This window comes from Diabrotica virgifera, chromosome 8 (assembly GCF_917563875.1).
Source record: "Diabrotica virgifera virgifera chromosome 8, PGI_DIABVI_V3a".
Classification (NCBI taxonomy): Eukaryota; Metazoa; Arthropoda; class Insecta; order Coleoptera; family Chrysomelidae; genus Diabrotica; species Diabrotica virgifera.
Genome location: NC_065450.1, coordinates 113,287,816 through 113,305,962, shown reverse-complemented (window position 1 = coordinate 113,305,962; position 18,147 = coordinate 113,287,816). Strand labels below are relative to the sequence as shown.

The window sequence follows — 18,147 nt, the reverse complement described above, 5'->3', positions numbered from 1 at the left end:
ACGACAACGACCTCCTCTGCATATTAAATCAGAAACTCGCGTGCAAAGAGATCGTCTACGAACAAAATGAGGGCGAAAAACTCACCGGCGGGGAACCGCGTTCGTCTGTACTAGAGATGGAAAATACATTTAAATTGCAGACTAAATTTAAGGCGTACGTAAGTAAAATAAATATGTTTATATAGGCGAGCAGTTCACCCCTAATAGCACGAGAGCTTAAAAAAAAATCCCACGGAACGTTGGAGCGGCGGGTCGAGTGAAATAGAAAAATGTGACAGAAAAGATCAGAACTGAAAACGAGATCCAACGCAACGTGAAATAGCGAAACTTCTCTCGAAATTTGTTATTTATGACCCTTAAGCTAATACTATTTTTATTATCGTGAGGACCGTGGATCATTTTTCGATGAATTGTCGGTGAAATCACACAGTTCAAAGAAATTTAACATACATGTGCTAAAACGTCCCCCTTTCGACTAAGCTAGGGAGCTGATACGATCAGTGCCGTGGTAATTTTATTATGTAGTGGTCTAGTTACGTTGTGTTAATATTTTTATCATTGTATGAATTAAGCAATGAAATAAAATTTCTTCCACCCACCCTGGCTTTGTGGAGACATATTCTTGGGGACATGATGGTCCGACTGATTTTATCGTAAAAGTAAATATTTATTAATTGTACACTACTTTGGGGTGCCAACTGTGTTCTCTTTCCTTTGCACTATAGAATATTATAGGCCTTGGGCCCGCATATACAATTATTATTTATGACCACACCGTTGAAACTTTTTGTACTTGTTATTTGGGTGGAGTCGGACAAATTTTGAGCTTGGCGCATTATGGTAGTGGGGCGTTTGTCTGTCAAGCGGTGACGAAGTTGTCAATTTTATGCAAGAAAAAAATTTATTACCACATTGGTCATTCTATTTTAATCAATGGATTTTATCATATAAACAACGAAAACAATTTTGTCGGACAAAAATATTGGGGCATATGACGCGTCGGACACGCTAAATATGTCAAATTTATGAAAATAATAAATTTATTACCACATCGGTAATTTTAACGGTATCTATCATAAAACCTTTTTACAATAATGTGGTAACCTTGTCGGACAATTTTCACGGGGCATATGCGCAGTCGGACGCGCCGAAGATGTCAATTTCCTGAAAATTTTTTATTTATTACCACAGATGTCATTTTTATTTTGTACTGTTCTTTTACATGTGTAATGCATATTGGATCACTTGTCGGACAAAAATAATGGGGCGTTTTGGTACAATTAAAAGAAAAAGTAATTTTTATGCATACAGGGTGTTTGGTAAAGAATGGGCCATAGCTTAACCTCAGGTTCCTGAGGTTAAAATAGGCCGATTTAAGCTAACTTACCTTAGTACAAAGTTTATAATAGCCGAGATACAGGGTGTCAAAGTTAAACTTTTTTTTTATTTATTATTTAATATTTCCTGATAGGTATGAGATAACAACATGTAATTTTACATTTGGGGGTTTCTTGGGTCGAGAAATCTAAATTCCTTACCAAAAATTATGCATTGCCCAGAGGGCGCCACATATGCCTTTCAGCACTCATTTATTACGTTCAATTTTTTTTATCCCTCACTCTGTATAATTTTGACATTAAAATTTTTATTTTCCTATTAGTTTTACTTAAAAAAGGTATACTTCTTTCATCTTCCTAAACTCAACCGTTTTCGAGATAAACGCATTTTAAATATGCGATACACCATCATTTTTAGCATAATATCATTAAAGTTACACCCGAAAAATAACTTAAAATTTATGAAAATAATAAATTTATTACCACATGGATAATTTTAACGGTATCTATCATAAAACCTTTTTACAATAATGTGGTAACCTTGTCGGACAATTTTCACGGGGCATATGCGCAGTCGGACGCGCCGAAGATGTCAATTTCCTGAAAATTTTTTATTTATTACCACAGATGTCATTTTTATTTTGTACTGTTCTTTTACATGTGTAATGCATATTGGATCACTTGTCGGACAAAAATAATGGGGCGTTTTGGTACAATTAAAAGAAAAAGTAATTTTTATGCATACAGGGTGTTTGGTAAAGAATGGGCCATAGCTTAACCTCAGGTTCCTGAGGTTAAAATAGGCCGATTTAAGCTAACTTACCTTAGTACAAAGTTTATAATAGCCGAGATACAGGGTGTCAAAGTTAAACTTTTTTTTTATTTATTATTTAATATTTCCTGATAGGTATGAGATAACAACATGTAATTTTACATTTGGGGGTTTCTTGGGTCGAGAAATCTAAATTCCTTACCAAAAATTATGCATTGCCCAGAGGGCGCCACATATGCCTTTCAGCACTCATTTATTACGTTCAATTTTTTTTATCCCTCACTCTGTATAATTTTGACATTAAAATTTTTATTTTCCTATTAGTTTTACTTAAAAAAGGTATACTTCTTTCATCTTCCTAAACTCAACCGTTTTCGAGATAAACGCATTTTAAATATGCGATACACCATCATTTTTAGCATAATATCATTAAAGTTACACCCGAAAAATAACTTAAAATTTATGAAAATAATAAATTTATTACCACATGGATAATTTTAACGGTATCTATCATAAAACCTTTTTACAATAATGTGGTAACCTTGTCGGACAATTTTCACGGGGCATATGCGCAGTCGGACGCGCCGAAGATGTCAATTTCCTGAAAATTTTTTATTTATTACCACAGATGTCATTTTTATTTTGTACTGTTCTTTTACATGTGTAATGCATATTGGATCACTTGTCGGACAAAAATAATGGGGCGTTTTGGTACAATTAAAAGAAAAAGTAATTTTTATGCATACAGGGTGTTTGGTAAAGAATGGGCCATAGCTTAACCTCAGGTTCCTGAGGTTAAAATAGGCCGATTTAAGCTAACTTACCTTAGTACAAAGTTTATAATAGCCGAGATACAGGGTGTCAAAGTTAAACTTTTTTTTTATTTATTATTTAATATTTCCTGATAGGTATGAGATAACAACATGTAATTTTACATTTGGGGGTTTCTTGGGTCGAGAAATCTAAATTCCTTACCAAAAATTATGCATTGCCCAGAGGGCGCCACATATGCCTTTCAGCACTCATTTATTACGTTCAATTTTTTTTATCCCTCACTCTGTATAATTTTGACATTAAAATTTTTATTTTCCTATTAGTTTTACTTAAAAAAGGTATACTTCTTTCATCTTCCTAAACTCAACCGTTTTCGAGATAAACGCATTTTAAATATGCGATACACCATCATTTTTAGCATAATATCATTAAAGTTACACCCGAAAAATAACTTAAAATTTATGAAAATAATAAATTTATTACCACATGGATAATTTTAACGGTATCTACCATAAAACCTTTTTACAATAATGTGGTAACCCTGTCGGACAATTTTCACGGGGCATATGCGCAGTCGGACGCGCCGAAAATGTCAATCTCCTGAAATTTTTTTATTTATTACCACAGATGTTATTTTTATTTTGTACTGTTTTTTTACATGTGTAATGCATATTGGATCACTTGTAGGACAAAAATAATGGGGCGTTTTGGTACAATTTAAAAAAAATTAAATTTTATACATTTTTGACTTCATATTAAATTACGTATTCTTCGGCTCATATTACCCGTATGCGCGCCAATGGTGAATATTAAATTCTTAACTGTAGTTAAAAAATGTGCAATAACTACCTCTTAAAACCCACCAAATTTCATTTGCATATCTCAACTGGTTTTAAAGCAATAAATAAATCGTCAGTTTGTCAGAAAAACTTCAACACCCCCTATCTCGGAAACGATGCATTTGTGGACATACGTTTTTCTCGTAAAGCAAACTGACTTTATTTTGTCATGCACAATTACTCCTTAAAGTTTGCCATTTAAAAACACACTTTGTCTATGAAAAACATGGCTAGTTTTTAAAGTCCTTAACTTTTTTATTATCCAACATAAACGAATTAATGAAAAAACTGAATGTTGAGAAGGAATGAGGCTATGAGCTATGTTGAGATGCTAGAATATTCCACGGGGTGATGCGAACTTTGAGAAAAAACACAGTTTGATTCATACACTAGGTTTGCAATAAAAATTATGTGTGTACCGACAATATTACTACAGGGATATTGCTAAAGAATAAGGCGCTAATGTTACGAAAAAATCACTTAAATCGGACAAGAGGTTTATAAAATACAAACCATCAAAAATAACCCATTTTTAAGGTGGTTGATTAATTTTGGTCCAGAGTGTACATATACAGGGTGTTTGGTAAAGAATGGGCCATAGCTTAACCTTAGATTCCTGAGGTTAAAATAGGTCGATATAAGCTAACTTACCTTAGTACATAAGTTGATAATAATCTACATACAAGGTGATAAAGTTAAACTTTTATTTTATTTATTCTTGAATATTTCCTAACAGGCATGGGATAATAACACGAAATTCGGTAAGCAGGGGTTTTTCGGGACAATAAATCTAAATTTGCCACCAAAAATGATATATTATCCAGAGGGCGCCACATACGCCTTTCAGCGCTCATTTAATAGATTCAATTGTTTTATTTCTCACTCTACATACCTTTTGAATCAACACTTTTATTCTCTTAACATTTATACTTAAAAAAGGTTACTATATTCATCTCGTTAAACTCAACCGTTTTCGAGATAAACATTTTCGATAAGCATTTTAAGTCTGCGAGGCAATATAATTTTTTGCATAATATTGTAGTTAAAGACGAAAAATAACTTAAAACCATAAAATTTTTTTAAAAACGTATTGCAATTTCTTCAAATGGAATTTGCGATGCACTGACATAAAAATGAAAACTGGCACAATTATTATGGTTTCAAGTTGGTTTTTCGGGTGTAACTACAACGATATTATGGAAAAAATTATGTTGTATCGCAGAGTTCAAATGCGTCTATCTCAAAAACAGTTGAGTTTAGCGAGATGAATGTAGTATACCTTTTTTAAGCAAAAATATTCAGAAAATAAAAGTTTTGATTCAAAAAGTATGTACAGTTGGGGAAAAAAAAATTGAACGTATTAAATTGGCGCTGAAAGACGTACGTAGCGCCCTCTGGGTAATACATCATTTTTGGTAGCAAATTTAGTTTTCTCATCCGAAAAAACTCCCGCTTGCCAAATTTTGTGTCATTATCCTATGCCTGTCAGGAAATATTCAACAATAAATATAATAAAAGATTAAATTTGACACCCTGTATTTCGGTTGTTATTATCAACTTTCGTACTAAGGTAAGTTAGCTTAAATCGACCTATTTTAAGCTCAGAAATCTAAGTTTAAGCTATGACCCAATCTTTACCAAACACCCTGTATTCAAATTTATTAATTTTGTAAAGCAAACAAATTAAGTACCTAGTTTGTCAGTTTGTTTACATATAGAGAACTGTCAAAGCGTATGCATTTGACTCGACATTGGTCACTGCGAGTGTGCCACCTTTATCGCGAATGCCATATCGCGATTCTATTGGTTAAAAATCTGTATCGTAATGAAAATCTGTATCATAATGAAGTTCATTATGATCCAGGTAGTGAAATCATAATTGACATAATATATTGTATGACAATAGAAAAAGTAGTTGTATAGTATAGTGGCTTTAATATATTTTTTAAATAAATAAAAATGCAGTGTTTTTTGTGTAAACATTTAAGTGCCCAAACAAAAGATTTTAAAGGTATCCAGGATAAAGTAAAAGAATTCTCTAATAAAACGTGGTTGTCATGTACTACATCTTTGAAAGCCCGTCAACAACATCAGCATCAATGGAATGATGTTGAATTGCCAGAAAATTGGGATAATAATGAAATAGGATATCATTCACAATGTTATAAAAAATTTATTGTTAAAAAACAATTTCTTCTTCCTGAAAGGTAAGAATTTTTATCATATTTTCTTTAAATTGTTAATTGCAATATTATTTTGTAATTAAATTTTTTTCTATTTTTCTTTTTCACATTTCGTGTATACCTAAATGCTTATTCTGGTATAATTTATTTTATATTAAGGTATAACTTTATAGAATGTTAATATACATGTGTGTTCAATCAGAGATGTGTACCTCTGGTGCAACTATGAAAGTATATTAATTTATAAAATTTGTTAAAAAATATAGCAAATTTGTATGTTTATTAAATAATATTTTAAATGTTTTAAAGAAAATTCAAGAACGCGTATTTGTTTAGATGGGGTTTATGCAAAATATTCAAAGTGATTAATTTTGTTTGGGATTTATATAAAATATTAAAAGTGATAATAATAAGCAAATGATATTAATTTTGAAGACACGCTTGGTTGGGGCGGCACGGACTGAACGTAGAAAACGTCTGACGAAAAAGTATTACACAGTGAGGACGTTTGAGTTGGAATAAATTCATTTTCTCGAGAACTGGAGACTGGAGAAAAATCCTGAAATAGGTCGATTTTTATTTGTAAATTATAATTTTTTGGCATATATCTCATATTAGTGACGTCATCTATCTGGGCGTGATGACGTAATCGATGATTTTTTTAATGAGAATAGGGGTGGTGTGATAGCTCATTCGAAAGGTTATTCATTGCTCTATTCACTAAGATAAACATTAACATAATTATTTATACAGAGTGCACAATGTTTTTTTAATTAAATTAAATCACACAATAAAAATAATAATATGTAATTTATTTCATTCAAAATACATTTTACTATTGTTAGAAAAAACGCAAAAACATTTATATCACAAAAAAACATTGTTTCTCGCTTAAACTAGATGTTCAAACTCCCAAGTGGCAGGTGGGTGGTAGCTTTAACATTGACTATAAGAGAAAATCAATGTTTTTTTTCAAATTAACATTTTTTTCGGTTTTGTGACAGCAGTAAAACGTATTTTGCATTAAATAAATTACGTACATTCTTCTTTTTGTCTCAATTAATTTAATTCACAACATTTTTTGGGCATCCTGTATAAATAAGTTTATATTAGTGAATAGAGAATTGAAAAACCTTTCGACTGAGCTATCACACAACCCCTATGCGTATAATGTATTATATAATTTACAGTGTGGCGACGTGGAAACTACACATGGACTTTTTATTATAGATAGAATATAATGAGGAATCCTATGTCTAGTTTGAACAAAAAAAATACACTCGCTTCTTGTCTTCTATAAAATCCTGAAGACACCATCTGTGACCTTTCGTCAGATAAAATAAAGGTTCAGCACGTGTAGCACGAATCAAGCGGAAGTAAAGGTATTGTTTTTAAAACAATGTTTGAATTAATGTCACTTTATAATAAACAATTATAATTCGGATTTATTGGAAATTGCAATTTTTTGTTTAAATATTCTTCTTCTGCTGTTAAAAACAAATCTAACTAATTTTGAATTTCGAAATTCCGATAATATTTGATTATTTCAAATGAATTAATTAATTTTTTTTTCAGTTCATTTTATTTGTTAAAATTAAATAACCAATTAAATGCTACACGTTTTGTGTTATAATTTAGTTGTTTATTGCTATGATTCAAAAAACCCTGGATAATTTTCAGCAATTTTTCTTTTCTCTTATCTTTGTTTTTTGATTATACATAAAATTTTCAATTAACAGTTTAATAAAGTTCAAATGTTAACCATAAATACCTATCGGTCATTAATCGGTTAATTTGTTGCTAAAATCTGATAATTTATTTATTCCAAGACGAAAAATAATGTAAAGGGCCATAACTTTTTGAAAAAAATCGCAGTACTTAATTTAAGTTGAATTCTCTTTTTGAATACCTATATTTTCATATAAAATTAAAAACAATCTAAAAAAATTTTTATAACCCTTTTTTATTGCTTTAAAAATGTTGTTAAATTTTCTTTATAAATAGGGGCTGAGATAGCCATTTTTTTTAAATCGCTGCCACTTTGTTCAACAATTAAAAAATGAAACTGGCGGCATTCAAAAAAAACAAGCTATTTTTTATCAAGAAATAAATATAGTATACGTTTTTTCGAGCAACGGCATGCCGAGATATTGGCATGGTGGTGGGGAAATTCTCCCTCCGGCTGATGTGACTCACAAAAAATTGAAGGCTATTTTTGCAATAACAATTCAACGAAATTAAACTTATAAACGCTCAAATTAAAGGTTAATCGATGTAGATTCTCGTGATATGCGGCTTTAATCAAAAACGTGCATTTTGGACCCTGTTAGAAAAAAGTGTTATAAAAATATAAAAACCAAAAATTTGGGCGTTGCATTTTATGCAGGGTATCTTCTGACATCGCCCTTTATAACCCAGCATAGGTTTCATAAATTCCCGAATTAAAGCATAAAATGACCTCTGATATTCCCCATACATAAAATGTATTAAGTAACTTTTCACAGTATACATGGTGCATATTTGCATATACATTAGGGTGGTCGTTATTTCCCAAATTTAAACGTTTCCTTTTCCTAAGCCTTACATCGATAGCTTACCCCCCAAAAATAAGATTTCAGCTGTTTTCTCCGAATGAACCGATTTTAATAAATCTTATAATGTTATATTTTGTTTACTTATATGTCTTGTTTCATAAAATACTATAAATTGACCAAAAAAGCCGTAGGTATACAAAGTATTGAAGAAAAAAAATTAAAAAGTACGCCACTTTTATTTTTTCTCATACATTTTTTATGTTCATTAAGGTATCAGAAAAAAGGAAAAATCTTTAATTCAATGTAATATTTCATATTGTTAGTTTAAATTCATATTGTTCTTATTTCCAAAAAAAAAATAAAATAAAAGTCAAGTATTTTGAAGTACTATTAAGATCACATTTTTAATTAAACAAAAAGAAACATAAGTTTCAAAACATTAGATACTTCAATATTATTTGGTTTTTTAAGTTTGTTTTAATTAACATGTTTACATGATACTTTTTTTTAAGTGAGACTCCCTCAACATCAGTGGGTGCAACAATTTCGTCTGTTGATGAAGCAGATAACTTGAAAACAAATTCTTCAAATTTATCCACTTCATGGTTGGTTTGGTATGTTTTTTATTTATATACATATTTATATAAATGTTACGTAATAAAATTATATTGCAGTGAAGCAGCAGTGTCATATTTATCGACTGAAGATTATTCGACTAACTCGTCTTTTTCATCGGCAGCAATTAATTTGGAACCAGTTAATGTTTCTGTTAAGTGAGTATTTTTTAATTATTAAATCTTATTTTTTAACAATTTTTTGTACATTAAATTTTTATGTAATAATATTTTGTTTTAATTACAATTGTAATTTTAGATGTACAAGACAACAATTATCGAGAGATGAAGATGACATTGAAAATGCAGATGAAATGGAGGTGGATAATGACATTGTTGATGATAGTATCGTTGAAAATGAACAAAAATGTCAAGAAAAATGTTTTTTTTGTGGAAACATAAGTATTAAATGGAAAGGACGCAAATTATATTGTAGCCAAACAAAACATAAAATCAGATTTTTTGATAGAATTCGAAGCTACGCAACTGAAATGAATGATGTAGAAATGCTAATGTCAATTCACGAAGAAGTAAATAATGAAAATATTATGTTATTCTATCATCAAAGATGCAGTTTAAAATATTTTTCAAATTTTAAAGCTTATACAAACAAACCACCTACAACTATTTGGACAGATACACGTGGTTACAACGAGATTGCTCGTAAACAGTTGATTCAGTATATTGAAAAGGAAGTTGTAAGCGAATCAAAAATTTTCTCTGTCACTTATTTGCAAGATATATACATTTTATTTTTGCAAGAAGTCTATGAGTCTGAAGGAAAAGACTTCCCTGAAAACCTGATAACGACTAATACTCTAAGACAATATATGGAAATACATCTGAAAAAAAAAATTAAGTTTGAATATTTTTCAAAGAAATGGTTTGTTATGTCAGTGAATACGGATTTAGAAAATATCAATGATGATGAAATCCTTGACATAATTTTTGAGCAAGAATGTCGTGAATTTGCAATTAAATATAGAAAAAAAATCTTGCAAATTAAAAAAAAGCCTTTACCAGATTTTCTTGACGCTGAAGCTCTAAATAAGGGTGAATGCGACATTCCAAATTGGCTGAATGTGTTCTGGAAAACGGCATTGAGTGGAACTAAAGTAGAGACCGAAAGAATCGAAAGATTAACCGCGTGCTTGGCATCCGATTCGATTTATTCCATTACCAAAGGTAATATAAAGCCTCGTAAACAAATTATTTTTGGTATGTCAATGAAAAGTCTTACTGGCAATGTAAAGGTAATGGAAATATTAAATAGGTGCGGTTATTCAATCAGCTATTCAGGTTTAGCGGAATTAGAATCTTCTGCAGCTTACTCGTGCATTGCGAATGGACAAACGTGTCCTTCGGGCATAATTCCGACTTCTTCCTTAGCATGTGGAGTCGCTTGGGATAATTATGATAGATTCGTTGAAACACAATCAGGCAAAAATACACTTCATGATACAGTTGGAATCGCTTATCAGGATATTCCTGCAGCTAACCATTTGATTGCTCAGGAATCCCATAACAGCTCAAACGTTCAGGAACAAAATTTAGCACTGAATCTTCGAAATAAAAGTAATCGAAGAAAAAGATCTTTTGAGTCGTTTGAAACTGAAAATTTACCACCAACGAAACAAAAACGTCCTGAATTTATCTCAAATAATAAAGAATCTGCGAGCACTAATCCAACTACTACTGTAAGTTTAGAATCTACGAACACTGATCCACCTACTAGTAACGAAGAATTATTTATAAATGAAGATAATACCCAAGGCGTAGAAACATCTTCAACTTCAGATAACGAAAAGTGCGTTTTACTTTTCAAACAAATAAACTTTTGTTGGATTTTTTCCCACAAACTTCATCTACAGAATGTACCTATGTGGGTAGGATACAATGCAAAGATTTCTAACGATAATTCAACTATTCAAAAAATAGATTATTTGACCCAAATCAATGATTCTCCTACAGATCCACGAGTCATAAAAGAAACAATGCGTCTTAGCTTAAAAATTGCTTCTGAGTGTGGAAAAAAATACTTCAATGTTACTTATGATTTGGCCATTGCTAAAATAGCTTTAAAAATTCAATCAGCTGAAGAAGAATTCAAAAATCTATTTATTCATTTAGGATCATTTCACATTATGCTATCGTTTTTTAAAGCTGTAGGCAAATTCATTAATGGATGTGGTTTAACAAACATGCTTGTTGATGCCGAAGTTTTAGCGAATGGATCTATAAATACATTTCTTACTGGTAAACATTTTAATCGCTGCTGTAAAATTCATCCAATAATTTCACTTGCACTTCAACTATTGCACGTAGAATTTTTTTTAGAAAATAAACAGTATGATTTAGAAACAATTAAAACCTACTTAAAACATTACTCAGAAAATGAAAATGAAAATCCAGTGATAAATAATGAATTATGTCACAAAATTTTTGAAGATTATGCACAATTTAAGAAAGATACTTTACAAGGGAACCATGGAAAGACACCTCAAATTTTTATGATGTACATACAATTGATAGATTATTACCTAATGCTTGAATTTAGTATCCGAACTGCTAATTTTGACATTTACAAATATGTCTTGGAAAAAATGACAAACATTTTTTTCGCTTTCAATCATCAAAATTATGCCAGATACTTAACCATATATTTAAACAAATTAGAAAAGATTGAAGAAACTCATCCTGGTTTGATACAAGAGTACGGAGATTGCTTCTTTGGCATAAGAAGGACCACAAAGCCATTTTCAAGAAACCCCATCGACATAACACTAGAACAGACTATAAATGCACATGCTGCTTCTAGATCATCAGGCATTATAAATATGACAAATTCTGTGGGTGCTCGGCAAAAATGGGCTATTACCCATTCACTGCGTACTAACATGATTTCGAAATTAATGGATTTCTGCAATTTGTATTCAAAGGATGATATAACCAAAGATTTAAGGAAATCTTCTATCTGTCACAGCAATAAAAATGTTGAAAATTTGTTAACTATAATACAGCAATGTACGAATCCTTTTTCAAGCAATTTATCTCAAGAGAATTTGTACAATATATCTTCAGGGCAATCAGTATCTGAAGATATTTACACATTCTTATCTAATATTGAAACTACAGGAGAGCTGCAACGAATTAAATTTATTACTGAATCTCAAATAGACCCAGAAAGGTTTGACAAGGCTATTTTAAAAAACACTGTTGTTAATTTTGCTTCAAAATGTGTCAAAAAAGTAAAAATTAATGGAAAAGTCAAAGAAGTTACCATTCAAAGAGACATTTTTGGAAGATTATTGTATGCGTCGCTGCAAAGCCATATAGATCTAAAAGAAGCGTTGAAATATCCGCTGACGCCTATTCCATTTTCTTTATGCCACTCTGACGGATCTATTTGTAAAACCCAAAAATCAGTGATTTTCGAGGAGTTGAAGTCATATCAGGTAAACCTTTTTAAGAAATAAGTATAGTAAAATCTGCCATATCCGGATCAATGTGGCGACAGACCGATCCGGATATGAAAAAATCCGGATATCAAAACCACTTCTTTTATAGTCTCTGAAACGTTTTCTCCTTCATATATTTCAGTAATCAGCGCTGTCAATAACGTTCGTCGATGGACACGTTTTATAGATTCTACAATACATTATTTCGCCATATTTTAGTTCTTTTGGGTCGGTTGCATTGTCCAACAGCAGGACTGCCTTTCTCCGGGGATTTTGGTAGATACGGACGGCAGAACCACCTGGATATGGGGAGGTCCGGATATGAGCGGGTACGGATGTGGCAGGTTGTACTGTATTTAAAAAAATTAAAATTAATATAAATGTTTAATAAAATCAATTATTAACAATAAACTTTTTAATTTACCAGGAAGAGAATGGCAATCCTCCGAAAGCCGATATCCATATCTACGATGGCTTCTATTTGCTCCACACATTGAAAAATGTACCTAATACATACGGGAAAATTTCAATGTATATTTTTAAGCTGTTGGTATCAGATAAAAAAGAAGTCCACATTATATTTGACAAATTCAACGATCCAAGTATAAAAGATTATGAACACCGCCAAAGAGGAGAGGATGATACCGTTCATAGCGTGCATAAAAACAATAAGCGACCCTCTGATTTTGGGAAACTGTTAAGAAGTAAAAATTTCAAAGAAAGTTTCGTTGAATTTTTAATCGATGATTGGACTGATGATTGTTTTGTTATTTTATGCCAAGATAAAATAGTCAAGTTAAGTTATGGAACTTCCTGTTACTCTTACCAAGTACATGAAAATCATATTAAAAAAACTACAGATTACAACTTATGTTGCTTTCACGAAGAAGCAGATACCAAGATTATGTACCACATATGCCAACTGCCTAATAATTACAACGTTGAAGTCCATTGCACTGACTCGGATATACCAGTAATTATTCTTGCAAATATGAAATATTTAAAAGCAGATATTCAAATTACGGTAAATATGTGTTCGAACAAAAAAAGAGAGTATTTGAATATGAATAAAATTTACCAAGGATTAGGTGACAAATTAGCAAGAGCCCTAACCGTTTGTCACATATTTACGGGTAATGATTTTAATCCAGCTTTTTACAGAAAAGGGAAAAAAAGACCATTTGCCATACTAAAAAAAAAACAATCGTATCAAGATGCTTTTATGCAGCTACTAGAAACGGTGCCGAAATATTTGGATACAGAACACGAAGTATTTAAATCTATTGAAGAGTATGTATGCCAAATATATAGTTTAAATACAAAAAATGATATCGATAAAGGCAGATTCGAAGTATTTGAAAGAAAATATAAAAATAAAAATGAAAATGACAAAATTTGGAGAAAAAACCTAAAAGGGTTCGACGCATCAAATCTTCCACCAACCAAAAAAGAGTTATTGCAACATATAAAACGAACCATTTATATCAGTAACGTGTGGTGCAATGCTCACCTGAGGCGACCTACAGACCTTGATATTCAAGAGTGCGGGTGGTTAAATATCGATGGCAGCTTTGAGTTTTTTTGGTTCGATGGCGAGCAGTGTCCCACATTCCGAGAGATAGCTGCTCATTCAGGTAATATATTTATAATTACATTAAAAATTTAATCTATTACGCTGATATTAAGGTTTTTCTCTGTATGTCTGCTTTTCTGCTTTTTTATATTTTAAAATTTGATATTTTAAAGAATTTTAAAATTAAACCATTTTTATTTAAAAAATCGAAACAATTACTTGCATTAAGTCCATTTTACTTAACTTTTAACTACACGCGGTGGCGTATTTTGAACGCCAGATATAAGAATTCTACTGAAAATATATTTAAAAAATTAATTTTTGACCTAGTTTATCTATCTAACCTATCACTGGAATGTGCTTTACAATTGGTTTTAGTTTCGTTGGAATCGGCGTTCTGAGAAAGCCGTAATTACCAGTTTATTATTTGTTGTTTATGGTGGTGTACAAAATACGCCATGATTGCAGTAATGTACGTAATTCTTTCAATAATTGTTTTTTAGTCATTATGGCACAAAATATATTTTTCTTTATAAACAAAACTTTTTCTCATGTAAAAAAATCATGTTTCAAAAAATTTTATATTAATAATTTTATTTTTGATTAGGTTCCAGCTTGAAATCCCAATTGACTTACTGAGAAGGAACTCAAAGCATTCGCTAATGCCGATTAAGGTTAATAACAAACAACTAAGTGTATTTAAAAAAAAATAAACAAAACCGTTGCTTTTAAGTGGTGCCAAGCCAAAAAGTACGCCACGCGTGTACTTATGTTATGACATGATGCGCGAGTAGTTAAAGGGAAAAATGCTTTAGTTTAATAAGTCTAACAGTTTTCATTACTTTTTTTTTTAATAAAATGTTTCATTTATTAGTTTCCACTTCTGATGATCAGGATGAGGGGGAGCCGTCTTCCGATGAGAGTGAAGATGAACAAAATTTGTACCTATCTGAAGATTCAGAATTTGAAGATAACGATAATTAATCAACAATTTATGTATTTTTAAGAATTATTTGTTACATAATATTTGATGTTTTTTTCATTGTATATGTATACAAGAATAAAAAAACTGCTAAACGCCGTAAAAATGAGTGGCGCATACAATATTCCAGCTACAAATGAACTGATATAAATATTACGTGGCGCAAGAATGTATTTTCATTTTGATCGAAAATAAAATTCTAGTTTTATTTTAAAAGATGTTTCCATAATCATGCTCATTTGTAGCTGGAATATTGTATGCGCCACTTATTTTTACAGCGTTTAGCAATTTTTTTATTCTTGTATCAGGAGTTTTTCAAAGTTATTTATAAATTAAATGTATGAATTTAAATGTATTGTTTCTCGATTCCACGTTTAGTCAAGGGCGGATCTGTTTTGAGATAGACGTTGAGAGGTAACTCAAATTTTTTTGCAGAAATTGCTTGAAAATAAATCAAATAATATTATTTGAGTTATCTTCCCTCTCAAAAAGGTCCGGAACATTGTTTAAATAATCAAAATGTCAAGAATTGAAGGAAAAATTCGATTTTTTTCTTCGTTTTTGATTATAACTTTAAAAGTATTCATTTCCGAGAAAAGTTGTACTGACATAAAAGTTGCGTAATTCAATTTACTACAATATAGAATTGGTTAAAAATTTAAAAAATAGTCACCCTAGTTGCAAAATAGCAATAATTGCGAAAAAACCATACAAAAACAAGTATTCGCATTTTACGTTTTTCAACCATTTATGCTACACTTAGGACCTTCATATTTCATCCAGAAAAACTTTATGATACAGTAAAACAATACTGTAAATTTCATTAAGATCGGTTCAATAGATTTTGCAAAATAAATTTTGCAATATTGCTTTCGGAAAAAAAATTCATTAATTCAAAATGTTACAGGACTGAAAATAAAGCAGATAGCAAGTTGAATTTTTTTTTCCTTATAGAAGTGTACTGTACCTTTCATTTGCAATTTTCAAAATTAAAATCGATTAATTACCACGGCGTCAGAAAATTTTTGAAATAAACAATAATTTTTGGTGCTACGCGCAGGACAGCGGTGTTTGATTCACACAGGTTGATTTCCACCAAAATTTCTTCCAATCTTTATCTAATATATTATTTTCTTACTCTATATTTTATTGTATTTTAATTTTTTAATTCCACAAAAATCAAACTTATTTTATTATTGTTTGTGAAATATTGTTTAAACAATTGCATATGTTTAAAAATAATAAACTTTTATTATTTAAGTTAAAATATATGAACAAAGAAAGTTTTTGCTAATAAAAGTGTTATTTCAAAGGATAGAGTATGTGTTTTTATTTTGCAATAAACAAATTTATTTATTTATATCGAAATGTCATAATAATTAAAATGTATCAATCATTATCAAAGGTCATTGGAATGCCCAATCAGAGCAACCTATCCGCTGACCTGCGCGTAGCACCAATAATTAATGTTTATTTAAAAAAATTCCTGACGCCGTGGTGTTAAGCGATTTTAATTTTGCAAAATTGCAAATGAAAGGTATAGTACACTTCTATATGCAAAAAAAAATTTCAACTTGCTATCTGCTTTATTTTCAGTCCTGTAACATTTTGAAAAAATGAATTTTTTTTATGAAACTGGATTGCAAATTTTATTTTGCAAAATCTATTGAACCGATCTTAATGAAATTTACAGTGTTGTTTTACTGTATCATAAAATTTTTCAGGGTGAAATATGGAGGTCTTAAGTGTAGCATAAATGGTTGAAAAACGTAAAATGCGAATACTTGTTTTTGTATGTTTTTTTTCATAATTATTGCTATTTTGCAACAAGGGTGACTATTTCTTAAATTTTTAACCAATTCTATATTGTAGGAAATTTAATTACGCAACTTTTATGTCAGTACAACTTTTCTCGGAAATGAATACTTTTAAAGTTATAATCAAAAACGAAGAAAAAAATCGAATTTTTCCTTCAATTCTTGACATTTTGATTATTTAAACAATGTTCCGGACCTTTTTGAGAGGGAGGATAACTCAAATATTATTATTTGATTTATTTTCAAGCAATTTCTGCAAAAAAATTTGAGTCACCTCTCAACGTCCAAATGTACTAATATTTTTACAGATGCGCCCTGGTCTAGTTAAGATAAATGGTCGTCTTTCTACCATTATCTCTCAAATGATCTAGTGTCCATCGAATATACACTATACGAAATAGAATAAAAAAATATTGGAATGACCGGTAAATGAACTTGATTGCTCTATTAAATTTAGCGTCGCAACCACTACAACTAGTGTATTTTCGGTTTTCCTGTCTCTCCTTGAACCCAAGATATATACCCCCAAAAAATATGCCGTTTTGTACCTACCAAGTCCTATAGCTGGCTTATGGGTGGTCGAAAGTCACAAGCTATACCGGTTCTGAATCGGTCCTGACCCCCTCTTGAAACATAGAAAAGAAATTCAGATCGGTATAACTTTTCCACAAACATGCACACATACAAAACATTTTTCCCTTTTTAAATAGAAATTGAATAAAATTTCTGAGATCGGTAACTTTTGAATGGTATATACAATTTTCAAAATGACAATGGGATAAGACAGGGAGATTCCCTGAGTCCTCTGTTGTTCAACCTGATCATGGACGAAATAATAAAAAAAGTAAGAACAAAAAAAGAATACCAAATGGGAGAAAAACCACTTAAAATAATCTGCTATGCAGACGACGCAATACTAATCTCTCAAAGTGAAGATGATTTACAACGTATGCTGCACGAATTTAATATAACCGCTAGAAAATTTAACATGTAAATTTCCCTAAAAAAGACTAAATGCATGGTTATAACAGCAGATCTAATAAGGTGTAAATTAGAGCTGGAGGGTCAAATAATAGAACAAGTCATGGAGTTTAAATATCTAGGCATCACACTATGCAGCTACGGAAAGCTCGAAACAAAAGTGGAAGATCAGGTGAATAAAGCAAACAGAGCCGCAGGTTGCCTGAATGAAACAATATAGAGAAATAAAAACACCAGAAAAGAAGTGAAAGGCAGAATTTACAAAAGAGTCATCAGACCAATA

The 18,147-nt window shown here is 30.7% G+C and overlaps 1 protein-coding gene across 1 annotated transcript; it reads left to right on the top strand.

The window, feature by feature from the left end:
* Positions 1-5,301: 5,301 nt before the first annotated feature.
* LOC126890590 (uncharacterized) lies at positions 5,302-15,410 on the top strand. The gene is made up of 6 exons (XM_050659655.1): positions 5,302-5,929; positions 8,952-9,053; positions 9,114-9,212; positions 9,313-12,508; positions 12,939-14,145; positions 14,959-15,410. The coding sequence occupies exons 1-6, from the start codon at positions 5,682-5,684 to the stop codon at positions 15,066-15,068; spliced, it is 4,962 nt and encodes a 1,653-aa protein (XP_050515612.1). The 5' UTR covers positions 5,302-5,681; the 3' UTR covers positions 15,069-15,410.
* Positions 15,411-18,147: the final 2,737 nt, after the last annotated feature.